At 44.1% G+C, this 27169-nt stretch overlaps 1 protein-coding gene across 1 annotated transcript in view; it reads left to right on the top strand.

Annotated features, from left to right (window-relative positions):
* The window catches only part of LOC115325294 (enteropeptidase-like), a 30622-nt gene extending 8603 nt beyond the window's left edge, over nucleotides 1–22019 (top strand). Inside the window, exons 3-7 of the mRNA XM_040214439.1 lie at nucleotides 10718–10928; nucleotides 10994–11129; nucleotides 12469–12471; nucleotides 17886–18133; nucleotides 21717–22019. Of these exons, the coding sequence (XP_040070373.1) occupies nucleotides 10718–10928; nucleotides 10994–11129; nucleotides 12469–12471; nucleotides 17886–18133; nucleotides 21717–22019 (901 nt within the window). The remainder of the gene's footprint in view (nucleotides 1–10717; nucleotides 10929–10993; nucleotides 11130–12468; nucleotides 12472–17885; nucleotides 18134–21716) is intronic.
* Nucleotides 22020–27169: the final 5150 nt, after the last annotated feature.

Genomic DNA, 27169 nt, shown 5'->3' with positions numbered 1-27169 from the left:
ATTGGCCATGTAAACATACTTTTTCTATGATATTTTTTTATATTTCATTTTATGACACTATGACACCTTGAAATTTATGAAAAACAGATCCAGACGGAGTAATAGCCCTATTCGTTCACAGAAAGCATTGAAACGAGAGTGCAAAATAAAGACCGCTTTAGTAGGTTTATATGTTCTATTAAATTATCCAGCGTGTTTTGTCACGGATTTCCAAGTGTTTTTAAGGAAGCAGATTTGTTAAAAATGGCCCAACATGTTTATATTCATCTGTTATATTAAACAACACGCCAATATATCAAAGCAAAACTGATGTGTGTTAGTAGTAAAGGAAGCTAAACATATTTTAAAAAAGTATTTTCACACATTACTTCTTACTGTTGTTTCTAAATGCAAAATAGTGAACCTATAGCAAAAACTCATTTATAAAAAATAGAAATCCTAAGGTGGGTCTAGAGATTTATCCTCAAGACGCTTTATACACGCGCCAGATTACAGCCGCCATTGCTGACCTTTCTGTGTCTTAACGAGATACCGAGTCACTGAAACCGTCGCTGACAAGCCTCCACAAGGGCGAATGCTGGGGAGAAGGACACAGTAGAATATAAAATGACAATTACCTCACCTGGTATGGCAATGATGAAGTGAAGTAAGCGGAGTAAAGGAAAAGAAAAAGTGAAAGACGTTTAAAAATTCTGTAACGTGCAATTAAAGCGTAGATCTTGAGGAGGAGGAGGGGAGGGCACACCCCTCCTTTTCCTTCATAAATCCCCTTTCGATCCTCCTCTGCTGCTCCTCCTCCCGTTCATTTCTCCTGCTCCTTTCCTCCTTTTTTCATCCTGCTCTTCTCCCCTTCTCCTCTTCTCCTCTTCCCTCCTTCACCTCCGTACCCTCCCCTCCTCCCTCTCCGTACCTTCCCTTTCCTCCTCCGTACCCTCCCCTCCTCCCACAGTTCCCCGCTAAATTTATTTGGAAAATAGACGCCACGTGACATCAACACCAATTCAATTTCCCGCTAAATTTAGTGTGAGAGTTCGGCCGACGGCGACGGCGTCGGCGATCGCCGAAGGCGACGCCGTCCAGCAACAAAGGAATAAACATAAAAAAAAAAAAATTAAGAGCGATTTTTTTATATGGTTTATTGCCAGAATGGACAATACTTAAAATCGTCAGTTCTCAAAACGAAAAAAAAAAATGGTTCGTCTAAAAGTTCATTTGAGCCTAATGCAGCTTGAAACTCGGAGAACAAACGAGCAAAGTTTGAAATATTATCTTCTAAAAGCGATAAATAATATATATATATATATATATATATATATATATATATATACTTTTTTAACACTCCCCGAATGCAACCCCATTGCGCCTAGTCTCTTAAAGGCCTTTAGTCATAGGGAGCACGACTCAAGATGGTCTTCTGGAACAAAAAAAAAAAGATATGTTTAATAAAATCTTTCTGGAAGCGAAATGCAACAATAATGCTCGAGAGCTTTTCTTTTGTCCATTTTCAAATGACTCAAATATTTAAAAAATAACTATTTAATTTTGATAAAAGTGTAGGAGGATAAGGTAAAAGGCGTCTAGAGAAGCCCTATTCCCTTCAGGGTTAGCTCTGTTATTATGCTTATTAAACGTACAAAGATAAAACCAAAATGGCCTAAAAAATAACTTGAGACTCTTGGGCAAGACAAAATCCGTTTCCAAGGATGAACGAAAGTTATTTGAAATATAACACAAAATAACAGAGAGGGTGTGAAATGGCACATAAGAAACGCAGACGGCAGCATTGCCACCTGATATCGTCGTCTTCTTTATGCATCTGACTCGATGGTCATTGACAAGCTAAGAATGGCAGGGACGAGCATCAGTTGTGCCACCTCCAGCTTCCTAGCCTCGATGCACTTAGGCGTCACGTGCACCTCGGCCAGGCGTGCCTGGCCAAAGCACGGCGGAGGTCGCGTGTTTGAACGGAAACGCCCTACTGTTTTCACTACGTCACTTACGATAGGGCTGTCCATCTCTACAGGGTGTCACAAAAAACCTTTACACATTGTTTTTACCACAAAAGTAAACTAGGCATCACCGAACGCTCATTCTCCGGCCAAAGGTAGCGTTAGAGCTCACAACCAGATGCCTAAGTTTCAGCGCGATCCGATATCTTAATCAAAAGTTATAAGTGATTTTCTGAAAATTTCAATGCGAAAATGGCGGCCGACGGAGTTTTCAAATACATGGGGCTCTATGGGCACCAGAAAACGAAAACGGGAGAAAAGGGGCTCCATTTTCCCATTGAAATTTTCAGAAACACTTATAACTTTTGAATGAGGTATCGGATCCGACTGAAACTTTGGCATCTGGTTGTCAGCTCTTGCGCTACCTTTGGGCGGAGAATGAGCGTTAGGCGACCCCTAGTTTATTTTTGCGGTAAAAAAGAATCTGTAAATTTGTTTTCGTGATACCCTGTAGTTTCGCCGCGCATACGCAGCGCGACTCCTCCCGCTGGCGAGGCGCGCCGAAACAAGTTAATTAAGGGCACGTGGAGCAGACGATGCGGGAGTCTGGTGCTCTTCTCGTGCTGGCCTCGCGCTTCGTAATGTATACCGAAGGCAAAAGGGCACGGGTGTACTGGTTATTGTTGCGTGCAGTCATATGCCACAGAATCGTATTAAACAGAAATATGTGTCTGCCGAAAACTGTTATTCGTTTCCTGGGAAGCGATTCAAGAAAGATCGCCAAAAGCATAGATCGCGAGCTAAGCGGACGGCAGGGTTGATCGTTGTTTCCCTACCTTGTCGCCTGCTTCAGTAGTGCCACTACGATTGTTCACCTTGGCTGTCGACAAAAGAAACGTGAATGTGCAATTACCATTTTTAAACAACTTAAACCGTGAGAACCAAGCTCTCTTTGCTTATTTGCGAATTTAATTTGGCTGCCCGATGGTTACATGAGAAAGCGAGTAAGCGACAAAAGACGCAAGAGGTAGAATGAGTCAGATAACCGTAGTCCGTATTTTGCATTAATTTGATCGAATATTTGGCAAAGAAATTGACATTGACGGCTAGCCGTACTCTATTTTTATATTATTAAAATGATGTAGTTGACCTACAACTGAGATAATTACTTTCCAATTAACTCTAAAAATAAATACTATACTTGTTTCCATCCAAAAAAAAAAAAAGGCAATATTCGCGCATTGATAATATGCCGCGAAAAGTAGTTCTTTCAATGCTTTGCTGTTTGAGGAAGAAGTTCTGCTTTTGGCGTTTTCAACAAGATAACAGATATATCGTCTAAAGTGCACTCGCATATATGTTACCTCTCCACATAAATGGGGACATTTGTAATTCTCTGCAAAGAGTCAGACTTTTTTACTACGGTTCTTGAGGTAGAAACGAGTACAGTTGGGCAATTAGAGCGTGTTGGAAATGTTAGATATATGAAAGAAAGGCAACAAGAACAAGACCAGGACCGGATTTGTCAGAAACTAAAACACCCCAAAACAATGGCTTAAATTTAAAGTAATTACATTTTTCCAAGATACAAAGACTTAAAATTGACGTGATTTTCCTGACGCAGTGGTGCTATAGTATGTTAAAACGTTTTTGAGACACTTTACACGGCCCGAAAAAAAATCGGTTCCTCAACATATCGCGCTCCAATTGATTACACGGGGGCAAATAAAGATACAAATTTACAGTTGGAAAAAAAATTATCTGGTTGAAAAGAAGAAAACAAGAAAGATACCATTTTGTGCAATCTATGCCCGTACTTCGGAGCCGATGCACGCGTAGGAATATGTGCTGCCGAAAGATGGCGCACGCTGCTTCAGGGACGGCCGGACGATTGGTGCTATGATAGTAGACCAGCCCGCAAAAGAACCGGAATCGGCTGGGGCTCCCTCGACTTGGCGTAAGCCATCTCTTTGAAGCACTTATCCCTACACCTGCAGCTTCTTCGAAGTTTCGGCGTAGATCGCCCAGAACAGGTATCTACCTTTTTTTTTTTTTTTCTTCTTTTGAACGAGGTGACTCCATTCTTTTAGTTTTAGAGCGCAGTTCTTAGGCGACCGTTTCAGGCTTGAGCGGCGTCATCGTCGGCGTCAGCGTCGCCGTCGGCGTAACGCGCGTTGCGTTATGGTATGTTTCTCATAATGACGTCACACGTGACGTCACGTGTGACATCACGAGCGCCATGAGTGACGTCAGTCGTGGCGTCACCGCGCTTTGCATTACGAGTAAATTCTCCCGTTAAATTTAGCGGAACACTTCCGCCGCTAAATTTCGCGGAAACAATTCCCCACTAAATTTAGCGAAACACTATTGGAAAAACCAGCATGATAAATCAAACTGACCAAGATAGTGACTAAGTAGTTCAATCTGGTCAATGTGGTAGTCAAAATGGTTTAAGTGGCAATCAAGCTGGTTTAAGCTGGGCAAGGTAGAGTTTAATCTGGTCAGTCTGGTTTAAGCAAAAACCAGCATGGTGTGACTAGAATCTGGTTTTAGATTCAATCTGGTGTGGATGGGAGCAAGTCTGATCCTAACTGGTCAAACTGCAACAAGGTTGCAGTTTGACCAGTTAGGTCTGGTTGAAGAAAAGGTTGAAGAAAAGGTGACGCCTGCTGGCACAGGCCATTCCCGTGCAAAAAGCTGCAGCGCGTGTGTCTGATGAAAAAAAGTGCATTTTGGCACTCTCGAGTCTCGCGCACTTCATCCTCTTCTGAATAAATAGCATCAGTTGATAGTCAGCGCTCGTCCTGTCCTCTTCTCTTCTATCTTCCTGTCGTCTTTGCGCTGTTCAAACACTAAAAAATGGTCAAACTGGTTTTCCATGGAGCCAATGTGGTCAAGCTGGGAGACAAGCTGGTCATGCTGGGAGACAAGCTGGTGAATCTGGTCGAACTAATGATCGCGGTGGTCAAGCTGGTCATGCTAGGAGCGCGCACACCAATGTCGACTAGAGATAGCCGAACTGGCATTGCTGGGAAACGCGCGTCAAAGTCGGCTTAGGCTGGAACGAGGCCACGTCCTGTTCTTTGTCCTCTCGTTTTTAGTAGACGACCGGGCGCTTCAGGCGCGCTGCAAGCTACCTTAGTGTGCGAAAAAAGAGAGAGAAAGAGAGTGGTAGGAACGGAGATTTTGAGACGCGTTTGGCTATCTGGGGCAGATTTTCGAAGGGACGGCTGTGTGCGCGTTGTTTGGAGACCACTTGAACGACGGTGCAAGCGAAGCGGGTTCTGAGGAGACAGCGAGCGGCAGTCCGTTCAGTGCGGGAAGGTCTCGGACGTCCCGACTGAGGCGTCCCTTCGTGTCTTCGAACGTGTGTGTGCTCGTGAATGACGGTGGTGCCGAGGAGTATCGCCAATGCCATCCAAGCCACACGGATTTCCTCGCCTTTGCCCTACACCCAAGTTGCCCCTTCGCCCCACCACTGGCGAGACCCAGGTTCGCTTCACTCATCCGTGTAGTATGTGTTTTGCTATTGCCTGTTTTTGGCGTGTGTGTAGTATTTTTCGTGTTGAAAGATACGCAATCTGGTTTTATTAACATTGTTGGCTTTGCACCAAAAACCACTGTCTGTGCGTTGGTTATTACTGTGTCAGCGTCAAGGATATGTTGCATTTGAGTTCATGTGAGGCGGCTGCAATTACGAAAATAATAAATTGGATGCCGAGTTGGCTTTTCTGAATAGCTTCGCTTGTTTATCCTGTGTATTAATTTAAACAGGTTAAGCTCGTGGGGAAGTCCACCAGCATGACCAGTTTAACGAGCATGACCAGCATGACCAACTGGGAATGCTGGTGCAATAACGCGGCTTGAAGCTGGATCCAGATCACCAAACATGACCAGAATAACCAGATCAACCACCATGACCAGTATGCCAGGCTGGGCATGCTGGGGCAATAATTCTGGTTGAAGCTGGGACCAGCTTAAGCTGTGTTTTTCAATAGGGAAGAAACTCCGTGATAAATATCGCGGAACAATTTCCTCGCTAAAGTCAGCTAAATAATTTCCCCGCTAAATTTAGGAAAAAAATCCCTGCTAATTTTAGCGGAACGAATTCCCCGCAAAATGCAGCTAAAAAATGTCCCTGCTAAATTTAGAGAAAAACGTTCCCGCTAAATTTTGCTGAAAAGATATCCCCGCTAAATGTAGCAGAAAAATTTCCCCGCTAAATTTAGCAAAAAAAATCCCTGCTAATTTTAGCGGAACGAATTCCCCGCAAAATGCAGCTGAAAAATGTCCCTGCTAAATTTAGAGAAAAACTTTCCCGCTAAATTTTGCTGAAAAGATATCCCCGCTAAATTTAGGAGAAAAATTCCGCGATAAATTTAATGATAAAAATTTCCCGCTAAATTTAGCGGGAAAATATTTCCTGCTAATTTTAGCGTAGAAATTGTGACGCTAAATTTAGCGGAAAGCATTCCCCTCTAAATTTAGCGGAAAAAAATTCTTGCAAATTTATGCGAACGAAAATTGCCCACTAAATTTAGCGGGGAAATTTTTCCCAGTAAATTAGCGGGGCATACAGCGCGAAATTTTCCCACTAAATGGGAAGGGAGCAGGCGAGGATGAGGGGAAGGTACGGATGAGGAGGAGGGGCATAACCCGCTCTCCGTACCTTCTCCTCCTCCGCCTCGAGAGCTGCGCGTTACAGGAGATTGTAAACCTCTTTCATTTTTTTTTTTTACTGGTAGCTTCCTCCGCTTGCTTGTGCCTCTGTATTAAATTGCAGCGTGAGATTTTGAGAAGCCTATTTTTTCGGCCAGTGTAAAGGGCCTTTAAATAGTTTACACGCGGTAGATATACCAAGTAATTGCGCACAAACAAAAACAAAAACAACCATGCAAAAAAATATAAAACTCTTATTTGTAGACACCCGCAACAAAGTTCAAATATATTATGTTGGGCCAGGGTCACATAAAAAAAAAAAAGCTACAGTATTGGCGCAGATGAAGTCGATCGGCGATCACTCTTTTTAATCAAAAGAATATAACAGGGTTACTGCCGCATGTGAGTGAATTACGATTCTAACGCTTTGACGGCTGCGGTACATGTGCGCAAACCCAAGGTGTCGCGGCGTGTAGTAAAAGTTATTGATCTTTTTTATTCTACCCGTTCAAAATGCCTGCTGACGGATGAGCGGTGGCCTATTTCGCGACCCGCTTCGACTTTAGAGCGATGGGTTTAAAAAGCTCGTGTCACAAAAAATCCGGTCTTGGTGGGACTGCAAAATCGGGAGCGCTCAATTAGTGACTCAATCACCTCAAAGAAAAAAAAAATGGAATAATTTCAGGCGGAGCGGGATCAAAGCACGACCCGTCGGTTGTGAGCCTGACACAATATACACCATCCGTTTTCTCTTTTTTGTAACTTTTTGTGAAAGAAGTTTGTTTCTTGGTACATACCAGTGACATGGCCAAGTCAATGGTTGCACTGTGTGCAACCATTGACTTGGCCATGTCTTACTTGGCCTACTTAGGCGCACCCACCCGTATTCTAACATATATTGTGCTAGGAAGCTTTTCTTTGCGGGCCACGACAATGTTTTTAATTGCTGCTTTATATTGGTCTAGACGTTGTTGACGTCATATGGTGCTGTGCTACCTGCGCTCAGTGTTCACTCTGCCCTCTCCCGAAACAGCTGCCACGCGGTTTTCCGCACACGCGCTGCCGTCTCATGCAGTGTCCGGCCACAGCGCGTGGAGAGCTATCGCAACCAACGACTCAAAATACGCTCTCAGTTCCGCAACAAAGCACTAAAACTTGAGAGATTCCCAGCTTGGCTCAAGGATACATTAGAAAATATAGCGAAAATCAGCCCAGAAACAGAAGGCACCCTTACAGTCCAGAAATACACAAGGAAGGGTCTTTTGCTCACCACAGAAACTGCAGTTGGTTCCGATCGGAACGTAGATGCCCTTGTTTTCCAACCAAGTGTTTACTGGCAGGGTTTCTGTGTGAAACCTGATAAAGAATATTTTGGGTTTTGAGGAGACAAGGAGGCTGCGCAATCGCATAAGGAAATCTTTTCCACCGGATGATTCGGAACCGTTTCTGTAAAAAGGAGCTGGACATGTGCTGCTGACTGTGTCCCTAGAGTTTTTCCTTTTTCACTTGATGGAGATACTCCCACGAGTACCCTGACTCGAAGCATTCGATCGCTTTGGCGATTTCCTTATATAATCGTAGGCACTGAGCTGCTCTTGGTTGCTCCGATATGCAAACCACCCACTGGCTATGGTGCCCGCTCCCAAGGCTCTGGAATGGCCACCGCGTAATTTCATTATTCCTTTCATTCTCCAAACAAGAACACAAACAAACAAAAAAAGCGGACTTATTTGCACTTTAGGACAACATGCGACAATCAAATCCCACAGCCTTGAGGTTAAGAAAGAAGGTTGTGCTCCTCGTTTTTTCCCTTGGTGACTTCCAAACAAATGTTGCGAAGAGCCGATGTTCCTTCAATACTGTGATGACGCCGATTGGGTACCCTAGGCCGCGTACATCAAACCAGGGAAGGGAACAGCGTTACACACAAAGCTTCGCTGGATAAGAAGAATTCGTATTTTGCGCCATGGTAGGTGCAACGCTCTCATCTTGTGTAGTTTGACCGACCATGTTTTACGTCTCGGGTGCGTCAACGCTAGCGGTATGCCAAGGTGCTTTTACAGCGGTGGCGACCACTTCATCCCTAACACGTTTAAAGGCGCGAAGACCCAGTTACTCATCCAAGTACTTGTAAATTTGTCGAGATTAACAGGAGCTCCGATACGGCACAAAACTCTGGAATTATGTACATTGCCCTCAAAAGCTCGTACTCTTCAGAAAATATAACGGAAGCATTATCCGCGAACGCTTGGAGTTTCAGGTGTTTAGTTAGCAGTTGAAGCCCTCTGATTCCTTCATCCATTTGGATAGCTTTGCACAGTGGCTGTAAGTAGAGCGCAAATAGCAGTTAGTACAACGGGCACCCCTTCCTGACTGACCATTGTGCGCAATTTTTTTCGCTTTTTTTTACTAATATTTTGGTAGATATTTTATTGTAGCGTAAGCATACCCGATCGAGAGAAACGTTGCCTACGTTGATGCGTTTTAGTATCTCGAACAAGAATTCATGGTCCACTCGATCGAAAGCACGACACAAGTCAATTTGAAGGGCCCCCAGAGGCGTGTTCGACGCTTTGCTGATTTGCCTCCAATGTTGTTTGCAAAAATTCTTTTTTTATATGTATATAAAACACATTTTAACAAAGTGCTTCAAATATTGATTTGGATAACATGAAACGCTTAAGCTCCGAAAGCACGGACCTAGAGGAATGCACATTTGAATAATAGCGACCTGAACATATGCGTGAAAATCAATACCGCAATGGATAACGTTAACAAATCATACTATATTTCGCGCATTTTGTAGAATACATTTTTGGCGACGGCAATAAGGTAAAAATGCAAGACGCAAAAATGAGAGACAAAGCCAGATGCCTATTTGAGACGCAAATGCTAGACGCAAAAGCGTTTTTGGGTGAGGGTTGGTGTGAAAGAAATCTTTACATATTTGTTTAAAAAAAAAGAAATTCAAATCTAGAGTAACTTGTTCGATGTAGGTGAGTTAAGCGACCAGGGGAACATAATGTTCGGGGCTGAGCCTCACGAAAGGTTGAGTAATTAACTAAAATATGTCAAATAAATTTGTAATTAGTGAAACGAAACATAGTTCCAATGAGAAGCTTGCTGAGTGTTATCAAAGCATTAAGTCACTCAATGTGAGCAAGACTTCGAGCACCTGAGAAACGCGGTGGTGCGTTTAGGATACAGCTAGTGCAGCAGGGGCAACGCTATCCCCGACTGCTTTCAGGCCCTCACGGAACAGCATCGTGCTTTCACCACCGCGCAACCAACAATCCCGTTGCGTAAACTTTAATCAGCGCGAAACCGTCACTGGGTAGGCTCGAATGTGGAACGATAGGCGCCGTTTGTTTAGTTCGAGTCGCGAATAGTAGCGCGAAAGCAAGAGTATATATAACGACAACGTCGCGCACCTAATTCACACCCGCGCTTTCCACTTTTTCTAAAATTTGATGAAGAAATGGCTCTCGATGACGCTCGCCAAGTTTATAACTGAAAGCATATGTTTCTTTTCACTAATTATTAAGTTCATACACAAATCGTATTTAAATTAATTTTTGTTTTAAATATCGTGACGATTAGACTGATATATATGTCTCCCTCGTGCGACTCACGTGCAAAAACCACGTCAATGTGGATTTCACTGCTTGCTTTAAGAAAAACTCTGGATACTAAAGACAATAACAGTTTAATTATGTGATGTGACCGCGATTTTTATTGGCGATAATTATTGCGGTTTTGTCGGAAGTAGCTGTATTAATCTCAATTTTTTAATAATTCCTCCGAGAGTAACTGACCCCGAAAAATACATTTTCTGCGTGTGAGGAGTTCAGTTGTTATCAAAGTGCTGCCGCAGTTTTTTCCTCCGTCTTAGAAGGAACCCTCGGTAATTACTATAGTACATGTTTCTTCTATTCTATAGTTATCAGGACTTAAAGATATGTCGTCGTGAACTCACTAACCGTTTTTGTTTTGTATTTAATACATCATTTGAAATGGTGGAGGCATTTTGTGTTTTGACATTGACTTCAGCAGTTCAACATCAAATACATATTTTCGCCGTTCTTCTTCCATTTCCCTAAACTTTCAAGGGACAAGACCAATACAGACTTTCTTTCAGTACGCCTGGGAAGTACGAAAAAAAACAATCATACCGTACATTGTCAACGCAACACGGGCAAAAATTTCCATCTAGGAACAAGTGACGCAACTGTCGTCCATGAGGATCTGAAAGATAAGGTTGTTTGCATTGAAGTGGATTACGTCTGTGTACCCCTTCAGGACAACTGTACCCTTTTTATGGTATGTATTCTTGTTTTAAAAAAACTGAATTTGTATTTGATAAAATTAACCTATCTATTTTACAGAAAGACCTTGCACTATTGAAACTAAAAGAACCGGTCAATTTTACAACGTATATTCGGCCAATCTGCCTTCCTGAACACTACGAAGAACCGCCTCCAAATGCCAGCATCTATGGTGTGGGCTGGGGCCGAGTTTATGGTAAATGGTATTCTCGTGTTATTTTGTTCTAGTTGACAATTATAGTAAACAAATCAGAAAGAACGACAAATGTTTAAGAAAATAGAAAACTCAAGCCTCTCAATTAAATAGTTTCCTGCAGTACGCGACAGATTCCTGTCAATGAGAGGCCGCGGATGCTTAAATGCTAACAAAATGCAACCAAATGCGGGTGCTTCCATATATTCCCTTAAACTATTTCTTTGGAACGGCGTGGAGGCACACGCTAGTTTTTGAAATATCTGATGCAAAGTTGATGTTTTTTACATGTTAGTGTTTATTGATCGGCGATGTGGATATATCCAATTTGAAAAAACGGGAACTAGCGATAAAACAAAGAATGTCCTTATTGGCACAGTCACTATATTAGATCTTATATGTATGTATGTAATATCGAGTGGATATTTTATATCATGTATATTCCAAACCAATACTATGAAATGCCTTTATACACACAATATTTCAAGAGACACGGCAGCACGCTCGTTCATATCATAATGATGGCTGTGAATGTCATCGACTAACTTAACTCTTAACACAGACGTCGCCGACAAAGTTTTTAAACTGATAATTGACCAAAATTTAACCTTTTTGTATGAAATTTACATGCATGATCATAGAGTCATTGCAAAAATCAGCATCAAGAAAGTTAACCTTGACGCAAGTCGGGTTCTCAGAGTACAGGGCGTTCATCACAGCACAACTCGCAGTTTCAAAGGTGTTCACCGAATGTTTGGTGCGTAACTAAACTAATTTTTGCAGCTAGAGCAATGAAATGAATGCAAATTGTCAAAACAACTTAATATCACTTGTTTGTGTTATTTCATATAGTCTTGAGAAAGAATTAGTGCTGCACGATTATGTGTCCAGAGTACTTCGTTCACCGGCGACCGTCGGCAGCGAACAATACTAAGTCCATAATCCTTATTCCACAGGTGACTGTCGGCGGAAAGTCATACTTTGTCCAGCAGTTTTCAGGCAACATTATGTGTACACTCAAATTTAGTTTAGCGAACTTAGTATATAAGCAGCCGTCGGAGGCGAGTTAACTTGGTCCAGCATGATAGCCGCAGACGACCATTGGTGGCGATTCATATCTTGTCCATCATACTTAGTCCGTAACCTCAAGTCGCCGGTCTGTTATACGTAGTCCAGCATACTGAGTCTACAGACCATCGTCGGCAGTAAGGCATGCTTAGTAAAGCGAAATTAGTGTGCAGGCAACCGTCGGAGGCGAGTCATGCTTAGTCCTTCATACTGAGATCGTGAGAGTTTGTGGCGTCATGCTTAGTTCATTATGCTTACCCTATATACTCCGCAGATGGTCGTCGGCTGCCAGTTATACCAACCTAATTATGCTTAAATTAGATAATAGCCGTCACTATGATCCAGTGGAGCCAGACAAGCACTATAAGCAGTGCGAAATCAAGGCCATCGTTTTCTTTGTAAGTTTGCTATCATAGGCTAAGCTTATCCCGCGGCCAACATTCTGGGACATTCCGTGGAATGAAACGTTTTCAAGGAAGTATCATAAATTTATTTTCAACTTTCAACTTACAACTTTCTTGATTCTCTGCAGGAGAGAAGGAGAGAGAGAAAAAAAAACAGACTGTTGTGGAGTGACAGAGTTTCTCATCCTCACCAGCAACAATGTGAACTATTTTACAGACTCATGATCCGTACAGCAAAGTTTACATAAAAGCAAAACACAAGATTAAAGCGAAAATGACCTGAGATGCATTACAAGCATTTCTTGAAGGTCAAAGGTCCAATCATAATAGACACAGATAAAGGTATATGTAGGAACTTCAGACCACTACGGCATCGGGAATCGAACTCTTTAATTACGCGCTCAGCAGAGCGTGAGCACGCGGCGTGGTGCTCCCGCTCAAAACGAAAAGTAAACATAAGTTTAAAATAACATTTTGAGTCACGCTAGCGCGGGCCACTACATTAGAGAATCGAAAAACGAATATCCCTTCTGCTCAACATCATGAAATCCTTGCCAAATCTATGCGTACATATTCATGACATCAGGCAACGAGAACTGCAGCATCTGGAGGCCGTAGCCTCATCTTGAGCGAGAAGCTGACCACGTGTCAACGCAACGCCTTGCATCTGCACGCACCCTCCGCTTGATATTGGTGATTGATAAAAAAAAAGAAGTTTATTTTGCATTACAGACATTCGATATGTTAGAAGTTTATAATTGTAATGCTTTGTAATTGGAACTATTTGAAGGTTTTTGAAATGTTGTAATGTGGGAGCGTTGGACTCCGCATTGCACATAATTCGTATGATTCTCTTCTGGAACACCTGCAGTGATGCATATTTGTAGTTGTGCTACCCTAAGCAATAAAGCAGTAATTATAGCAAGAATGAAACAGGGAGTTATAAAGAAGGACTAGGACCGAAAGGTGTAATATATATATGTCGCCATTCGTGAAAAATGGCAACATCTTTTGAATGTCTGCGATCTATAGACTGCACTTTGGCGTCCCTGCTCATGTACTCATTAAATATTACACCGAGTGCCTTCACATTTGTACAAAATCAGTATTCCGTTCTTACAGAGAAAGCCCTTGATAATATGAACACACTATTCTTGGATACAAAAAGTATTTCAATCGTCTTATTTGTATTAATTACAAGACAGTTTGAGATTTTCCAGCAACTTATCTTCCGCAGGAAGCTATTTGCCGTACATGAAACCTGGTGGACAAATTCACCCAACAAGAATAAACTAGTGTTGTCTGCTTTACTTATAAAACCTAGACTGTCGTCAATATTTACTGAGTTATTTATGTACAAGTTAAACAGAAGTCCAAGGAAACTCACCTGCGGCGCCACTGACGTGAATTTCCTTAAGCTAGATTACTGACTATGTATCACGACACACTGATGCTGATACTTAAAAAAAATATACTCTCAATCATCGTTGAGGCTACTCCTTGCATCCCGCATGCATTTAATTTTAGAAGCAGATTTTAATGGTTTAGGTGGTTGAAAGACTGAAATTCAATGAAGACCCCAAGGTAATCAATTTATTTTCGACATTGTTTAAAACTAGTTATTTTTGTTTTAATAGCGCGATTTCCGTCGAATTCTCTTTCCTAAAACCAATTGGAAATGTGTTAGGACAGAGTTCTTTTATCGAAAGGTGCATCATCTGGCGTGTGTTTTTGTCTATAGCAATTTTCGAAACACTTTCAGCACAGGAAGGGGTCTGTAATTTAATTGGTTGTTTTTATGCTCAGACTTGAAAATAACCGCGACTTTAATGACATTCATCTTTTTTTTTTTTATTCTGCGATAAAAGGCAATTACCGCAACTGAGAAGATTAAGATATTTTGTCAGCAAAAGCAGAAATCAATATTTTGCGAATCTGGCCTACAGAATTCGATGCAAAGAGCCTGTAGAGCCGCGGAATAAAAACTGTACGCGTCCAAAATATTAATTACTGCCTTTCGATAGTGTATGACTGTCATCTTAAATATTCTCAGGAAACATTGCGATGTCTATTGTTGTTCAGGTATTTTCGGACATTCGGAAGTCGTTGATGCCCAATAAGTTTTGTGATGCGCAAGATAAAAACCGCAGGCTCATCGAGCCTTATTTGAACGTGATTGGTTTAGTCTGTGATACGAAACCAGTAAAGGCGATTAGCACTCTGAGAATGCAGTTTTGGTACTGCTTGATCGGCTCTGTCGGTGGCTGTGGTGGGACTTAAAGTCAAACGGAGTCCACAGGCCACCGTTGGCGGCGAGTGATACTTAGTCCGTCACACTTAGTCTATGGGTGACAGTCGGCGCCCGTAGCTGGTTCGTATGTAAAGCCTCTACCTCCTTATGTGTAATTACGGCACCACGGGTGAAAGATGAAAGGTGAGGGTGCAAGGAAGCTGCTGCAAGTTCATAATTGTAGAATTACCTGAGACCGCGGTGATGACACAAAACAACAGGAAGATGGAAAGAAGTTTCGAACACGGCTCACATTTTATTGCAACAGAATCCCTTTAAAGGGGCTGCGCGACAATTTTCAGAGTTTGGCCAATTAACTGCGGAAATTAATCTGCGTCACCTATGGAATGAAAAGCCGAGAACCGTATTTTCTTGCCAGCACTAGTTCTAATTAAAAAAAATGTAACAAGTCGAAGGTCAAAGTGCCTGTCCACTCTCCACGTCGACTTTAGAGTGACGTACTCTGGGGGTTCACGTAGTTTCTCCTTGGGTCTTCCCTTCAGAGACCAGCCGCCTCCTCCGCGATTGTGGACTTTTAGACGATTAGCATCGTCGTAGGTCGCTGCACGCGATCGACACAAAGGAGGGTTCGCCAAGGGCCTGACGGCGAGTGTAGCGGTGGAGGGGGACAGGTTTTGTCGACTTCCGCGTATGCCCCAGAGACGGCAGTCATTTTAGTTCGCGTAACCCCGACAGGCGGCTGCATATCGGAAATAATTTGGTTTTTGCTTTGCGATTACGCAGAAGAATAGTATTTTTTTCGGCAAAAGGAGACGCGTTTTAGGTCACTTGGGCTTGCATAAACAATATAAAAAATGCAAACTGCCAATTATTGCAACATTAAAATCATTACACTGCCCCTTTAAGTATAGTTTGAATTAGAAAGGACAAAGGAGAATCCGAGGAAAAGGGGAAAATTTTCGAATTATATACACTCTGGGGTAAAACACAAAGAACGAACGTCAAGTATATCTGTCAGTTTGAGGTCAAAAAGATGGTGAAGCTAGATGATCGACACGATAGTTCACAGTCCGAACAACACATACAAAACAGACTACTTCAAAGCCGTGTATTCTAAAAAACACGCGTTTACACAAAAACGTAAAATTTGCAACAAAAAAAAAAAAAAAAACACGAGAACTACACAATTTTTATTACAAATATTCTCCCCCCCCCCCCCTCCCCCCAAACTGAAGTTAGAGGTTAAGAGATATTTTCTACACGGCCTCCAAACACAGGAACAACTTATCTACAGCGTTTCCATGGTTTCCTTTCACAATTGACTCTTTTACGACATGTTTCTGGTCCTTTTCGTCTGTTAAAAACACAGAAGACGTCAAATTTCACAACGATACGGAATTGTTATTTTCTTGTGCGAGCTTTGAAACCTCCAAATACGGATCCCTATTGTGGACGCACCGTCTATGTTCGGTCAAACGGTCATTGACGCTGCGCTTCCATTCAGATGCGATTTTGTAAACAATCCCTGAAATACGCGCGAAACTTTTTTTTTTTTGGCAGTTAGATTGGTCCGAAGTAAACGGAGTCAATCTTTCTAAGGTATAGTCTAGGCTAAATGCCGTACAGGGCCGAAGTTCAGCGAGATTTGAGGTTATGGGGTACACAAAGAAAAAACGGGAAGACAGCATGCTTTTCCTGCCCGGAACATTTTTTAGCCTTTTTTTTTTTTTAAACTATGCAGCAAAACTGCTTGGACACACGTTTTTTAGAGTATTTTACTTCGTTGAGACGGCTGAGCATATTTTAAATAGACTCCGCTATAGAGTGAGGACAGGATATTTCGACTACGTTACTTATTAGATTGCGAACCAGACCCGACTTGGCAGTTTTTGAATGGCAGCTGGTGTGAAGGAAAGGATTGGTTTTGCCGTCGTCTGCACGGTTGTGAGGTGACCTCTTTTGTATGTGTTTGTTCGGACTGTAAACTATGGGTTGGGCAATCCAGCTTCAGCATCTTTCTCAGCTCAATCTGCCTGATACAGATCGTGTTCGTTCCGTGTGTTTTGTCCTTAAAAGTGTGCCATCGGCGTTTTTTTTTTTTTTTTTCCTTTTCCGTAGCTTTCTCTTTCTTGTTCAGGGAGGCCGTATATAAATGGATTCTATGGCAATAAAGTTTCCGCTTTGTTTGAGGCATCTTTTCTTCTTCCTGCCGTGCTGTTTGCCTTCAACGCAGCCTTGGTTAATTATACAATTATGAAACGTAACGTATCAAGAAATATCAGAGCTTACAATCGTGTCAAAATTTCGGGCAAATAGGAAGTGATAGAGTAAATGACGCTATAAACCTTCTCCCTCGTGATTAACTTGAGTTGCCACAAGCAGATACTTAAAATTTAAGAGTACTAAAGATTCAAGGCCGTACACCGGCTCATTAAAAACAGAAGTCAACAAAATGTTATCATTAAACCGTGCATGTAACGAGCTCTACTCTTCAAGAAGTTTAAACTTGTCTTAATAATTCTGATCAATCCGAAGTTCAAAGGTGTATGTTGAGTGTGCACTGCATCCGAAACCAGCCAAAGCTCCCCGCAACCAGTAAGGAAATTCATGACGCACGCATGACTCTCGCTAGACACATTCTGTGTTCACCGTTTTTCTTTTTTTAGAATGATCAAGGCAAGTTTAATTCTGTATTGGACCCAACATATTATAGAAAACTAAAATCCAAAACGTATTCTTTTTACTATTTTTTTAAAAGCCTGTTTGTATTGCATACACTTTTTACGAACCTCTAACTCTTTCGTAAACAATGTCTTCCTTTTTGCGTGGCTAAATCTATATACTCATTCCAATTTTTTTTTGTCAAATGTAGAGTTTTATATTTTTACTTTAGGTACACACGCTCAGTTATATGAGCCTCGGCGTTGTAAATATTAAACAATTCCAAATCGAATATAGGCCACCCAAAGAACGGTGAAAAATTCTTCATCGGTGCACATTCTTAATAAAAATCTTGGGTTTTATAATTTTCGTCAGATTATTATGAGATGGATGAATCGTTACACGAAACGAACGAAGACGCCGAAGATTTTGTGGATTATAAGACTTCAGCAGAAGAAACGAACGATGTGTCATCAGCGGAACTGGAGCGCTTTGTGGTACATTTTAACCCAGAAACCTTGATGGAAAGAAATATATCCTTAATTACTAATGAACAGTGCGTACGACAACTTGCCACAACTGTTCCAAATTACATCCTATGCTCCAATGGGGGAGTATGTTTGGTAAGTATAAATTATTGTATCATTCCCTGAGAATAAAATTCATTTGGTCGGCGACTGCACGAAAAATAAATGACTCCTCGTACGATGAGACACGCGCATGCATTTGAAAATAAATTGAAGAATGTCTTTGTCACCTGAATAAACCTAAAAAACTTTCACCTGCATTTTAATAAAAAACTCCGAAATGCGACATTTTGGTTCAGTTTCCCGCTGAAAGATTTGTTGATGGGAAAATCAAAAAAGTCAAATTGGACGTTTAGTGATTTATACAGCGTAAGGTTGGTCTGCCAGTAGGGGCGACACTGGTTTACACTGTAGATGAGCAATTTAGCCAGTGCAGTACAACCGCTAGCCTGGGGTCTTTAACGTGCACCACGCAGTAGTGATACACGACCGCACGCCGGTACGATGCTCATCCAGATCGAAACGGGCAGGGGTGGGGCTCGAACCCAGGATCCCTGGGTTCTGCAGCGCGAGCTTTCGCTCCACGCGCGTCGAGCTGGGTGTGCGCTTCAGCCCACTCGGCCACCGATCCCCCCTTTGTTGATGGGAACTTGGGATTAAAAGACATTCATCGCAACTTGTGTTGAAGCTCTTTGAAACTGTATTGGACTGATCCCTTCTAAAACAAGCTGAAAACGCTCTGGTTGTTTTTCGTACTTTTTACCCAGGAGATGTTCTCCAAATTTGCAAGTTAACATTGTGATATTCCTGGCTCCAGACTTCGAGTATGTATGAAGTGTAAAGAAATCTAAAGAATTGCACAGAGCTCGTCTTGCGTTACAGCTGCTGATCAAAACGGTTGCAGTCCTTATTGAAGAATAGTTTCAAAACATAGAATAAAAACGTCCCATAAAAACAAGAAAAAAAACCCCGGGATTTCAGCCCAGATAAATGAATTCTGCATTGTAGAAAGCCGGAACTCAGTGAGAACATGACGCTATTGTGCGATAATCTATAATGTTAAAAGCAGGACCTTACTTGCATAACATACTTGCAGGAGATGAAAAAAAATATGGGCTGACGTCCACCTGAGCTTAATAATTATAAAAGCAAAAATTAACATCTTAAATGCCTGTAGCATTAGTGTCAGTAATAAATAGATAAACTTGTGAGCAAAAACAAAACAGCAAACATTGCTTTATTTGACGGGAAAAACTGCTCAGAAAACGCAACCTACGAAGAGGAACATACACTAAAGGACAATGCTGTATGTTGTGTATGTACATTTTCGTAGTCTGTGTTTTCTGAGTTGTTTTCCCTATCACATATAACGTCAACCAACTTGTCCAATTTACCACCTTATTATTGTTTTACTTGTTGACAACTCTTAAATAAATTGAACAAACGCCCACAGTCCCATATCCTTGAATTTACAAATATTTCGCTTTGGTAGGCGTCGGTTCACAAAGAAATTTAATATTTCTCTCGTTTCTTTTGGTGAAGGTAGTGCGATCTCAAACTTTCGTGTTCTCTTATTAGCACTAGCGTTGCATTGCCATGAAGTTTTAAATTTTGGCGATGTGTGGTTTATTTGCACAACCCCTAAAAGCGGGTGCCGCTTTTCTCACTTGAACCCGGTAGAATATAGAGCGAGGGTGAGCTCCCTTAGCTGTTAAATGTTTCCTATGCATTTTGTGAAGAAGAAACCAAGCAGAAACTTACAACATGATAGATGCGAACGGAAATGATAAATGTAAGCAAGGCTCTGCCTCTGAATTCAGCTTTCGACAAAGCTTCAGTGAAATATTCACAATCCGTTGTGGCAACCACTAGAGGTGGCCTAAGCGTACATTTGTGAACGTCGAAACATAGAAAGGAATATACTTGTTTTTAAACTCTTCCAATATAAAGCGTTATCAATGCAGACCCTTTCTTGAGCCTTTATGAAGGCGAACGAAAATTTACAGTACATCAGCAGATGGGGCAGAAGTAGGTAGGCCATTATACGTGTTGTTCGATTTCGATAAAAATATACTTGTCTTAAACATAGAACGAGAGTCAAGCGAGTGCAGTCTTCCCCATTTAATTACAAGGCCTGGCGGGCATCAGATAAGGCAGAAACCGTCACGGCAAGTTAGCTAATTCACTAAAATCTAATATTTAACTTTTAATTATTTGTTTTAAGGATGTTGCAATCGCAGTATCGGCGGCAAATAATATAGGAGGCCACACACTTAAAAGAAATTGCGAAAATATATTGGCTTTTTAGGCGTCGATCAATCTTTCATTTCGCTTCCTGTTTTTTTTTTGTTTGTTCGTTTGTTGTTGTTGTTGTTTTTTTTTGGGGGGGGGAGGGTGAATGGAAGGGCAGTTTTGAATCTGCGCGAAGGAATAACGCCGCAAACGTTCACAATGACGCTAAGGAGAATGTACGTGTTCATTTCAGTCACATCATAACTGGTTCAACAGCACATCCACGATGAATGCGCCGTCGACACAGTACCGTTAGAGTGACATTTAAACACCCTCTGGAAGAAAACAGGAATTCATCGGAGTTCACTCAGAGAAGCCACTTCACACATTCTCCCGTGCTTCCCCCTGCTTGGACAGGTTGTCGGATAGAATCGCGAAAAAGGATTATGTTGTCTTTTTGAACCATCGGTAAAAACAGCAATGACGTGTACTTTGGAGTAGAATTGTGGTCCTTTTAGCCTCACCTAAAGGGTTCGGGAAACTGAAAGTCACATGGTGACATGACCGGTATGTCATCTGGATAGAGGAAACCTCCCACCCTATCTGAGCTAATGCATTCAGTACAATGGTCGCAACATGATGACCAGCGTTATCGTGTAACAAAAACATAACAGAAGAGAGCTTGAAGCGTTTAATATTCCCAATGGCTCTATGCAGCGTGCGCAACGGGCCACTAAATGTAGCGCTTATCACATGATTTTCAAGTCAGGCATTTTGAATTTTGCGAGAACAAGCCCTTCATGATCAGGCTCACCTTAAACGGACACCCAATCGCACCTACCATGTTGTCAATGGCGTCCACTATAAACTGGAATTGCGGAGAAGTTGAATGATTTCTCTCATGTACGTTTATCTGTGCTCATCAAGATGAGTTCAACTTTATCGGACTCCTCGTTCGCCTTTGTACGTGACGCGACATAAACAGGTTTCGTTTAGTCACGCCTTAGAAATAATTTATTATGCTTCTTTTTGAAATTTATAAAACCGCACAGAGTACGTTCGGACAGTTTTATAGTGGTATTGGCGTATACCCCAGAAAGCATGCTATCTCGGCAACACCATTCTTGTAAAGAAACACACAATTGATGTACAATCTTATTCGCATGCAGATTGCAAATTGGTGTCCCTGAGCGGAACGTTGACCTAGGGCGGCAACCGTTTTTACTTCAGCAACTGTTTTTTTTTTTTCACCTGAACGTAGGGGCCAAAAACGTATACATATATTCCAAAAATAATGTTACGAAAAAGTGAAGTTAGTTAGTATGGCGTGAGACACCAATTTGCTGCCCTGAATCAGCTGGAAGAATTTGTTCCGATGATGTCTCCGCTTTATTTAGATAAGTTTTCCGAAAATAGTTTAATAATAAATCTTTTTTTTTTTTTTCAGGGAGACAGCGGAGGACCTTTGATGTACGAAAAAGACGGACAATGGTTTCTTGCTGCTATTAATGCTGTGACCGATGAGTGCTACAACCCTCCTGGGCCATCACTACATGTTAGGGTGTCACATCTTGTTGACACGTTTATTCTACCCCTCATGCAGCAATATCAGAATTCGGAATCAACTAAACATCACTTATGTATGAAGGACGAGGCTCGAAAGGAATGTGTGACTACATTTTTTAACTCGTACAACGTGACACTGGCTGATTCAGTAGTAGACGACGAAACTAGTGCATTAAAACGTTAACAGGTTATCATATACTATTCTCTTGTATCTTCAATTCACACGTAATAATGGACCTTTTAAGCAAGCGTTTCGGAACAAATTGACACTAGGGCCAATTACAACACTAAACGTCTAAGTTTACTCAAGGGTTCTTGTGGATATTTTTGGAACGTTCTTTATCGCACTGTTATATATAATATATGTATATGTATACCATAAACACATATCATGCACCATTGTCGTCTGCATCGGTGCGGGCCTAAGGATCCGCCATTGCCGTCACGGCGGTCTGGGTGGGTGTTGGTCCCAGCGCCTTTGGCTGCTGCAAAGTCGTCCGCCGGGGCCGTCGTCGTCGTAGACGAACTCCGCCTCCTCGACTCCACAACAGGGAGACGAGCGCCTTGTCACGACCGTTGGGCAGAATCCAATCGACTTACGTCCACGGACGGATCTCGTCTGGGAGTCCCTCCAGTTTCGTTTTCCGAAAGCCAGCGTGCTGCTCGCACTCCGAGACAAGTGTAGTCGCAAGGCTACACTCGCTCCTCGGTAGGTCATTCGGCATCGGCTTAACGGGACGCAACTGCTCGTCTGGGCGTTCCTCCCGTTCCTCACGTAGGTGCCGCAGGGTTCTCCGCCTTCGCTGTTTAGCACTTTCCTTGACGGCAGACGGGGCAGCCGGGCCGGCTGCGTCGCTGGCTGAGTTTGGAATGCGTTCGGAGCGGATGCCATCTGGGGAACTGCTGCTTGCGCCTCGCTGTGGGCCTACTCGTTTCCGTCGATGCCCGCACGGGCAGGCACCCAGGAAATAGTAGCTTGGATGTTCAGCTTGTTTCGAAGTTCTAGGAACGCGGCGAGCGACTCGCCGACTATTTCCGCGTACATTGAGGGGCTTCCGTACGCTCGTCTGTAACTTTCGTACGCGCGGGTCGAGTCGGTGAACAGTAGGAGGAGCCTGTGTGGGATGTCAGTGCAAACGTTTGAAGAACCCACTGGGATGCTCGGGGGAGTGCTATGAGTTCCGCTTGCGTAGTGTCGACGTCTTCAGTGGTCGAAAGTGGAGCCGCGTTCGGAATGCCATGGGTGGTGTCGGCCCTCGCGATCGCCGCGGACGTGCTTGGGGGAACTGTATTTTCCTTTGCCGTCGTCGCCGGCAGTCGCCAGCAAGGTTTCCGCCATACCAGTGTAGATGATGGCGTGCGTATGCGGTGATTTGTGCGCGACGCTACGTGTGTGCGCTTTGGCAAAAGCGTTTGCGTCGCTCCGAGTTACTCGGTCCAGGTCGCACGTTTCGAGGGAGGGGTTTTCCGTCGGTAAGCGTGACCGGGCGGCCCACGGCGGAGGCGAGTGCGCGTCTGCCGGGCGGACGTCCAGACCGGAAGACACGCGGAGCTCTTCCAATATGGAAAGCCCAGCTGTCGAGCTGCTGAGGCGGTCTCTCTAAGCGAGGAGCGCCTGTTCGGCGAGTTCCGACAGGAGGTTCATGCCGCAGTGGGCGTGCAGCTCCCAGAGAGGCGTGTGCTTAGGCAGTCTGATGAAGATGCGAATGGCTTCGCGATGGAGTTTCTTGAGTCACTCCGCCTGCCTGGACGTGAGGCCGTAATAGGTATAGCCGTAGAGGAAACGGGATTCAATCAGCGCCGTGACGAGCTGGAGCGTTTCTCTCTCGCGCGTGCCCCAATAACCTCCGGCCGTTTTTGAACTCATTCGGTGGCATGCCCGGTTTTGGGATCGGTATCACCAGGGATTCGCGCCAGGAGCTCGGAAAGTTGTCCGTCGCTCAAATTTCGTTGATCGCGTCAGGGAGATGCTGGAGGTGGAGTTCATGGAGATTGCGCAGTTGCGAATTGGTTATCAGATGGTGATTCTACGAACGAGGCACAGGAGGGAACTGCACTGCAAGGCAACTTTCGTCACCCACGTAGTGCCTTTCCCATCTTGATCTATGTAGGCCCCCAGGATTCGAATGGAGGGTTTTCGGAGTATCCTTTGGCCAGCTATGCTGAGGGCGATTTGGTTACGGACCGCTTCGGTCTTACTGTGGGGCCCGTTGAGAACCACGACGTATTTGGTCTTCTCGACCGACGCGGTCAGGCCCACATTCCGAAGAAAGGCCTGTATGTCGTCGAGGCCAAGCTGAATCGTGTGCTCCTGTTCGTCTGCCGATCCTGTCGTTACCCAGATGGTGACATCAACGGCGTATACGGCGAAGCGCAGCGACGGAACCGCTTCAAGGAGTGGGGGAAGTATTGCTATGACCAGGTTGAAGAGGTTGACGAGAGGACCGCGCCCTGCGGTGCCCCGGTCCTGTTCGGTTGAGCGGGTCCGATGAAGTCACCGGCTTTGATCTTGTACGTTCGGTCGTTGAGGAAACTCTTAACGCTAGAGCGACGACGGTACTGCGGAAGCGCGCTGCTAGCGGAAACATTGCGGAGCTGCGGAGGCTAGCGGAGGCGCGCTATTAGACGAAAATAGCGAGGTGCGTAGCGCGGCGTGCTAGCGTGGGTCTCGTGAGAATGAGTCTTGACGAGATACGGGCTGGGAAAGCCAGCGAGGGATGCAATTAAAGATGGCCGCCACGCCATGCCAGTGCGGTCTGTGTGCTTCGCGATCGTGGTACTGAGGGGTGGGTTATATCTTGCTGCTGCGAGAAGTAGCCGCGACAAGGCCTTTTCACGACTGCAACAGGTAGCGATTTATGACTAGCATCAAGGAGATTCTAAATAATAGGAGGGGGCACGTTGCAATATTTGTGAAGCCTAGTCATCAGAAGTTTAAACGATTTGTGGCCAACGTGACTGTAGATCTCCCTGGCAATTTGTGCGCCTAACATGTCACATGCGAGATGGATGGTTGATTGTAGAAGCATTCCTTGCAGGCTTGCGCGCGCTCCGTCCGGTAGGTTTTATCAGATCAAAGGCTAGACGTGAAGCAAGCAAGCAAGCAAACAAGTGGTTGAGGCGGATCACGAGCAGACGGCGCACCACTGCTGGTACATGGGACCTGTGCACGTAACGATCAGGGCAATCAACGCAATCACAACGGAGAAAACGAAGGCGTGGCGTCGTCGGGACACAAATTTCCGCCGGCTAAGAGATGGGCGCTTACAGCGTGGTTGGCTACCGAATTCGGACTGGCTTTTCTTCAGCGGGGGGTTACCTTTCACCAGTAAGCCCTGGACGCATTACACACAGAATTGGTCAACAATTCTCTTAGATTTCCGGCGGTCGCCGAACTGCGAAAACGATGCATTTTGGCCGTTGGTCGCGGCGGTGGCTGGACCCCATCAAAATGGAGTGTGATGTGCTCCGTGCACTTCCAATAGTCAATAAGACATCTCCCAACCTCGAGTCAAGTTAAGCTGGTTCAATTTTCGTTGCGGCTGCAACGAAAAGAAAAAGCCAAACGTATTGTAGTGTGATATAACATGAGAGCGATGAGAGTGCAGCTATCATTTGCAGGCGAGCGCGGAAATCATCGCCGTAAAAATGCGTAAGTATTGGGCAGGGCCGTACCCAGGGGGAGGGTTTCGGGGTTGGAACCCCCCCCCCCCCCCGCCCCCAAAATATATTGGAGCCACCCCCCTTCCCCCCCCCCCCCCCCCAGCTCCCTTTCACTGTCGGCTGGGGAAGGGAGGAGCAATTTCGAAAGAGGCCCGGGGCGGTCTCGATTTTACTAAAGTCACTGGATCGGGAGACCCAGTGGGGGACCCGCTGGAGTTCCAGCAATGCTGTTAGGGGTGCATGTGTAGTCCTTACTATTACTACTAACCAGAGCCGCGTGAATTCCAGCGCGTCTTCCCCGCGCCCGGAAAACCGCCGGGCATCCGGCCCCGAGCGGTTTTTTCAGAACCACTCCGATAGCTCCCTCCTGTTTTGCCCTCTCATCCAAACGCCTGGGTGCCATCCCCCTCGTCAGAAGATCCCCAGGCATTTCACTTCCCCCATCCTCATACCACGCTCCGTTCCACCGCACAGTGGACCTAGCGGATGCTAGAGGCTGTCTGCGCCAATCGAGGGCTGAGAGAGGATCACATGACCTTGAACTTCGCATAGCACACCGCAGAGGATAAAGTGACACTCTCTCAGCGCTGGATTGGCTGGGACGGCTCGTAGCGCCCTCTGCGGTCTATGATAAGTTGACACAGAGGAAATCTTCGCTCGAGTAATAAACACGTACAGTGTGCTCGACTGTTAAACATAACGCGGGAGCGGTGGCCGAAACTGATACCAGAGCTGTCTAGCGATTAAATCAATGATGCGGCAGAGAATAAGAAAGAGAAAGAGGCGAGGCTATAAGGGAGCATGGCTTGTGTAGGGTGCTTTCATCCCTATGCTTGTGGAGGCTACACCGCTGACGTCATGCCCCCTCCCCCTCCTCCCCTTCTAATCTAGCTCCTTGGCAAAGATGATAAATACGGCCACTAAAAAAAAAGAAGAAAAGCTTAGCAGTTTGCGGTGTTGCGAGCGAAGGGTGCGGCCTCCTGCTCGGCCGCTTTGTCGTGAGGATAAAACTGACCAAGGAAGCGAGCGAGCAGGAGGATATGAGGATTTCCGTGGAATTTCATTTTCGTTGAACAACACAACAGGAGAGCCACGGTAATTGTCACTTATTTATGAAGATTTTTCTCGGTGGCTTTGGCGCTTGACTGATATCGGACTAGCTTCGACAGCTTGGCGCTTCATTTGTATTCAATTACAAACATAATAGTCATTTACTTACAAAAGAAGCAACGATTAGCACGTTATTCAATAAAGAACAATATATTTTATTAAGAAAACGACGTTAATAAAATTATTGCGAAGAATTGCTTTCGAATACTATTTTACACAAGTCTAGTGTCCGAAAGAGCCGCTAGTGGCGTTGCTTTAGCTTTCGTAACGCTGTAGTCCGTAGAGGGTTTGCGAACGTTCGACTAAAACTTAAAAGGGTGGTTCCGCTACGCTACATAGAACGGAGGTCGTAGCGGCTAGCGGATAGCGCGTAGGGAGTGACTGAACGATATACTAAAACACTTGAATGGCTCAACCGGATCGGCCAAAAAAGTTTCGAGTGCCTTCGGAGGGAGGCTATGCCAAGTAAGTCATTGTAAAACTCTGAATCGTATTACCTGTCTCTTTCGGTCTCGCCGGTGAAGATCGACTAATAAGAGCTTGAGACGAGATAAACACGGA

This window comes from Ixodes scapularis, unplaced genomic scaffold, assembly GCF_016920785.2.
Source record: "Ixodes scapularis isolate PalLabHiFi unplaced genomic scaffold, ASM1692078v2 PGA_scaffold1__304_contigs__length_218370807, whole genome shotgun sequence".
Taxonomy (NCBI): domain Eukaryota; kingdom Metazoa; phylum Arthropoda; class Arachnida; order Ixodida; family Ixodidae; genus Ixodes; species Ixodes scapularis.
Note: the sequence above shows the minus strand (reverse complement) of the source record. Positions and strands in the feature narration are given on the sequence as shown.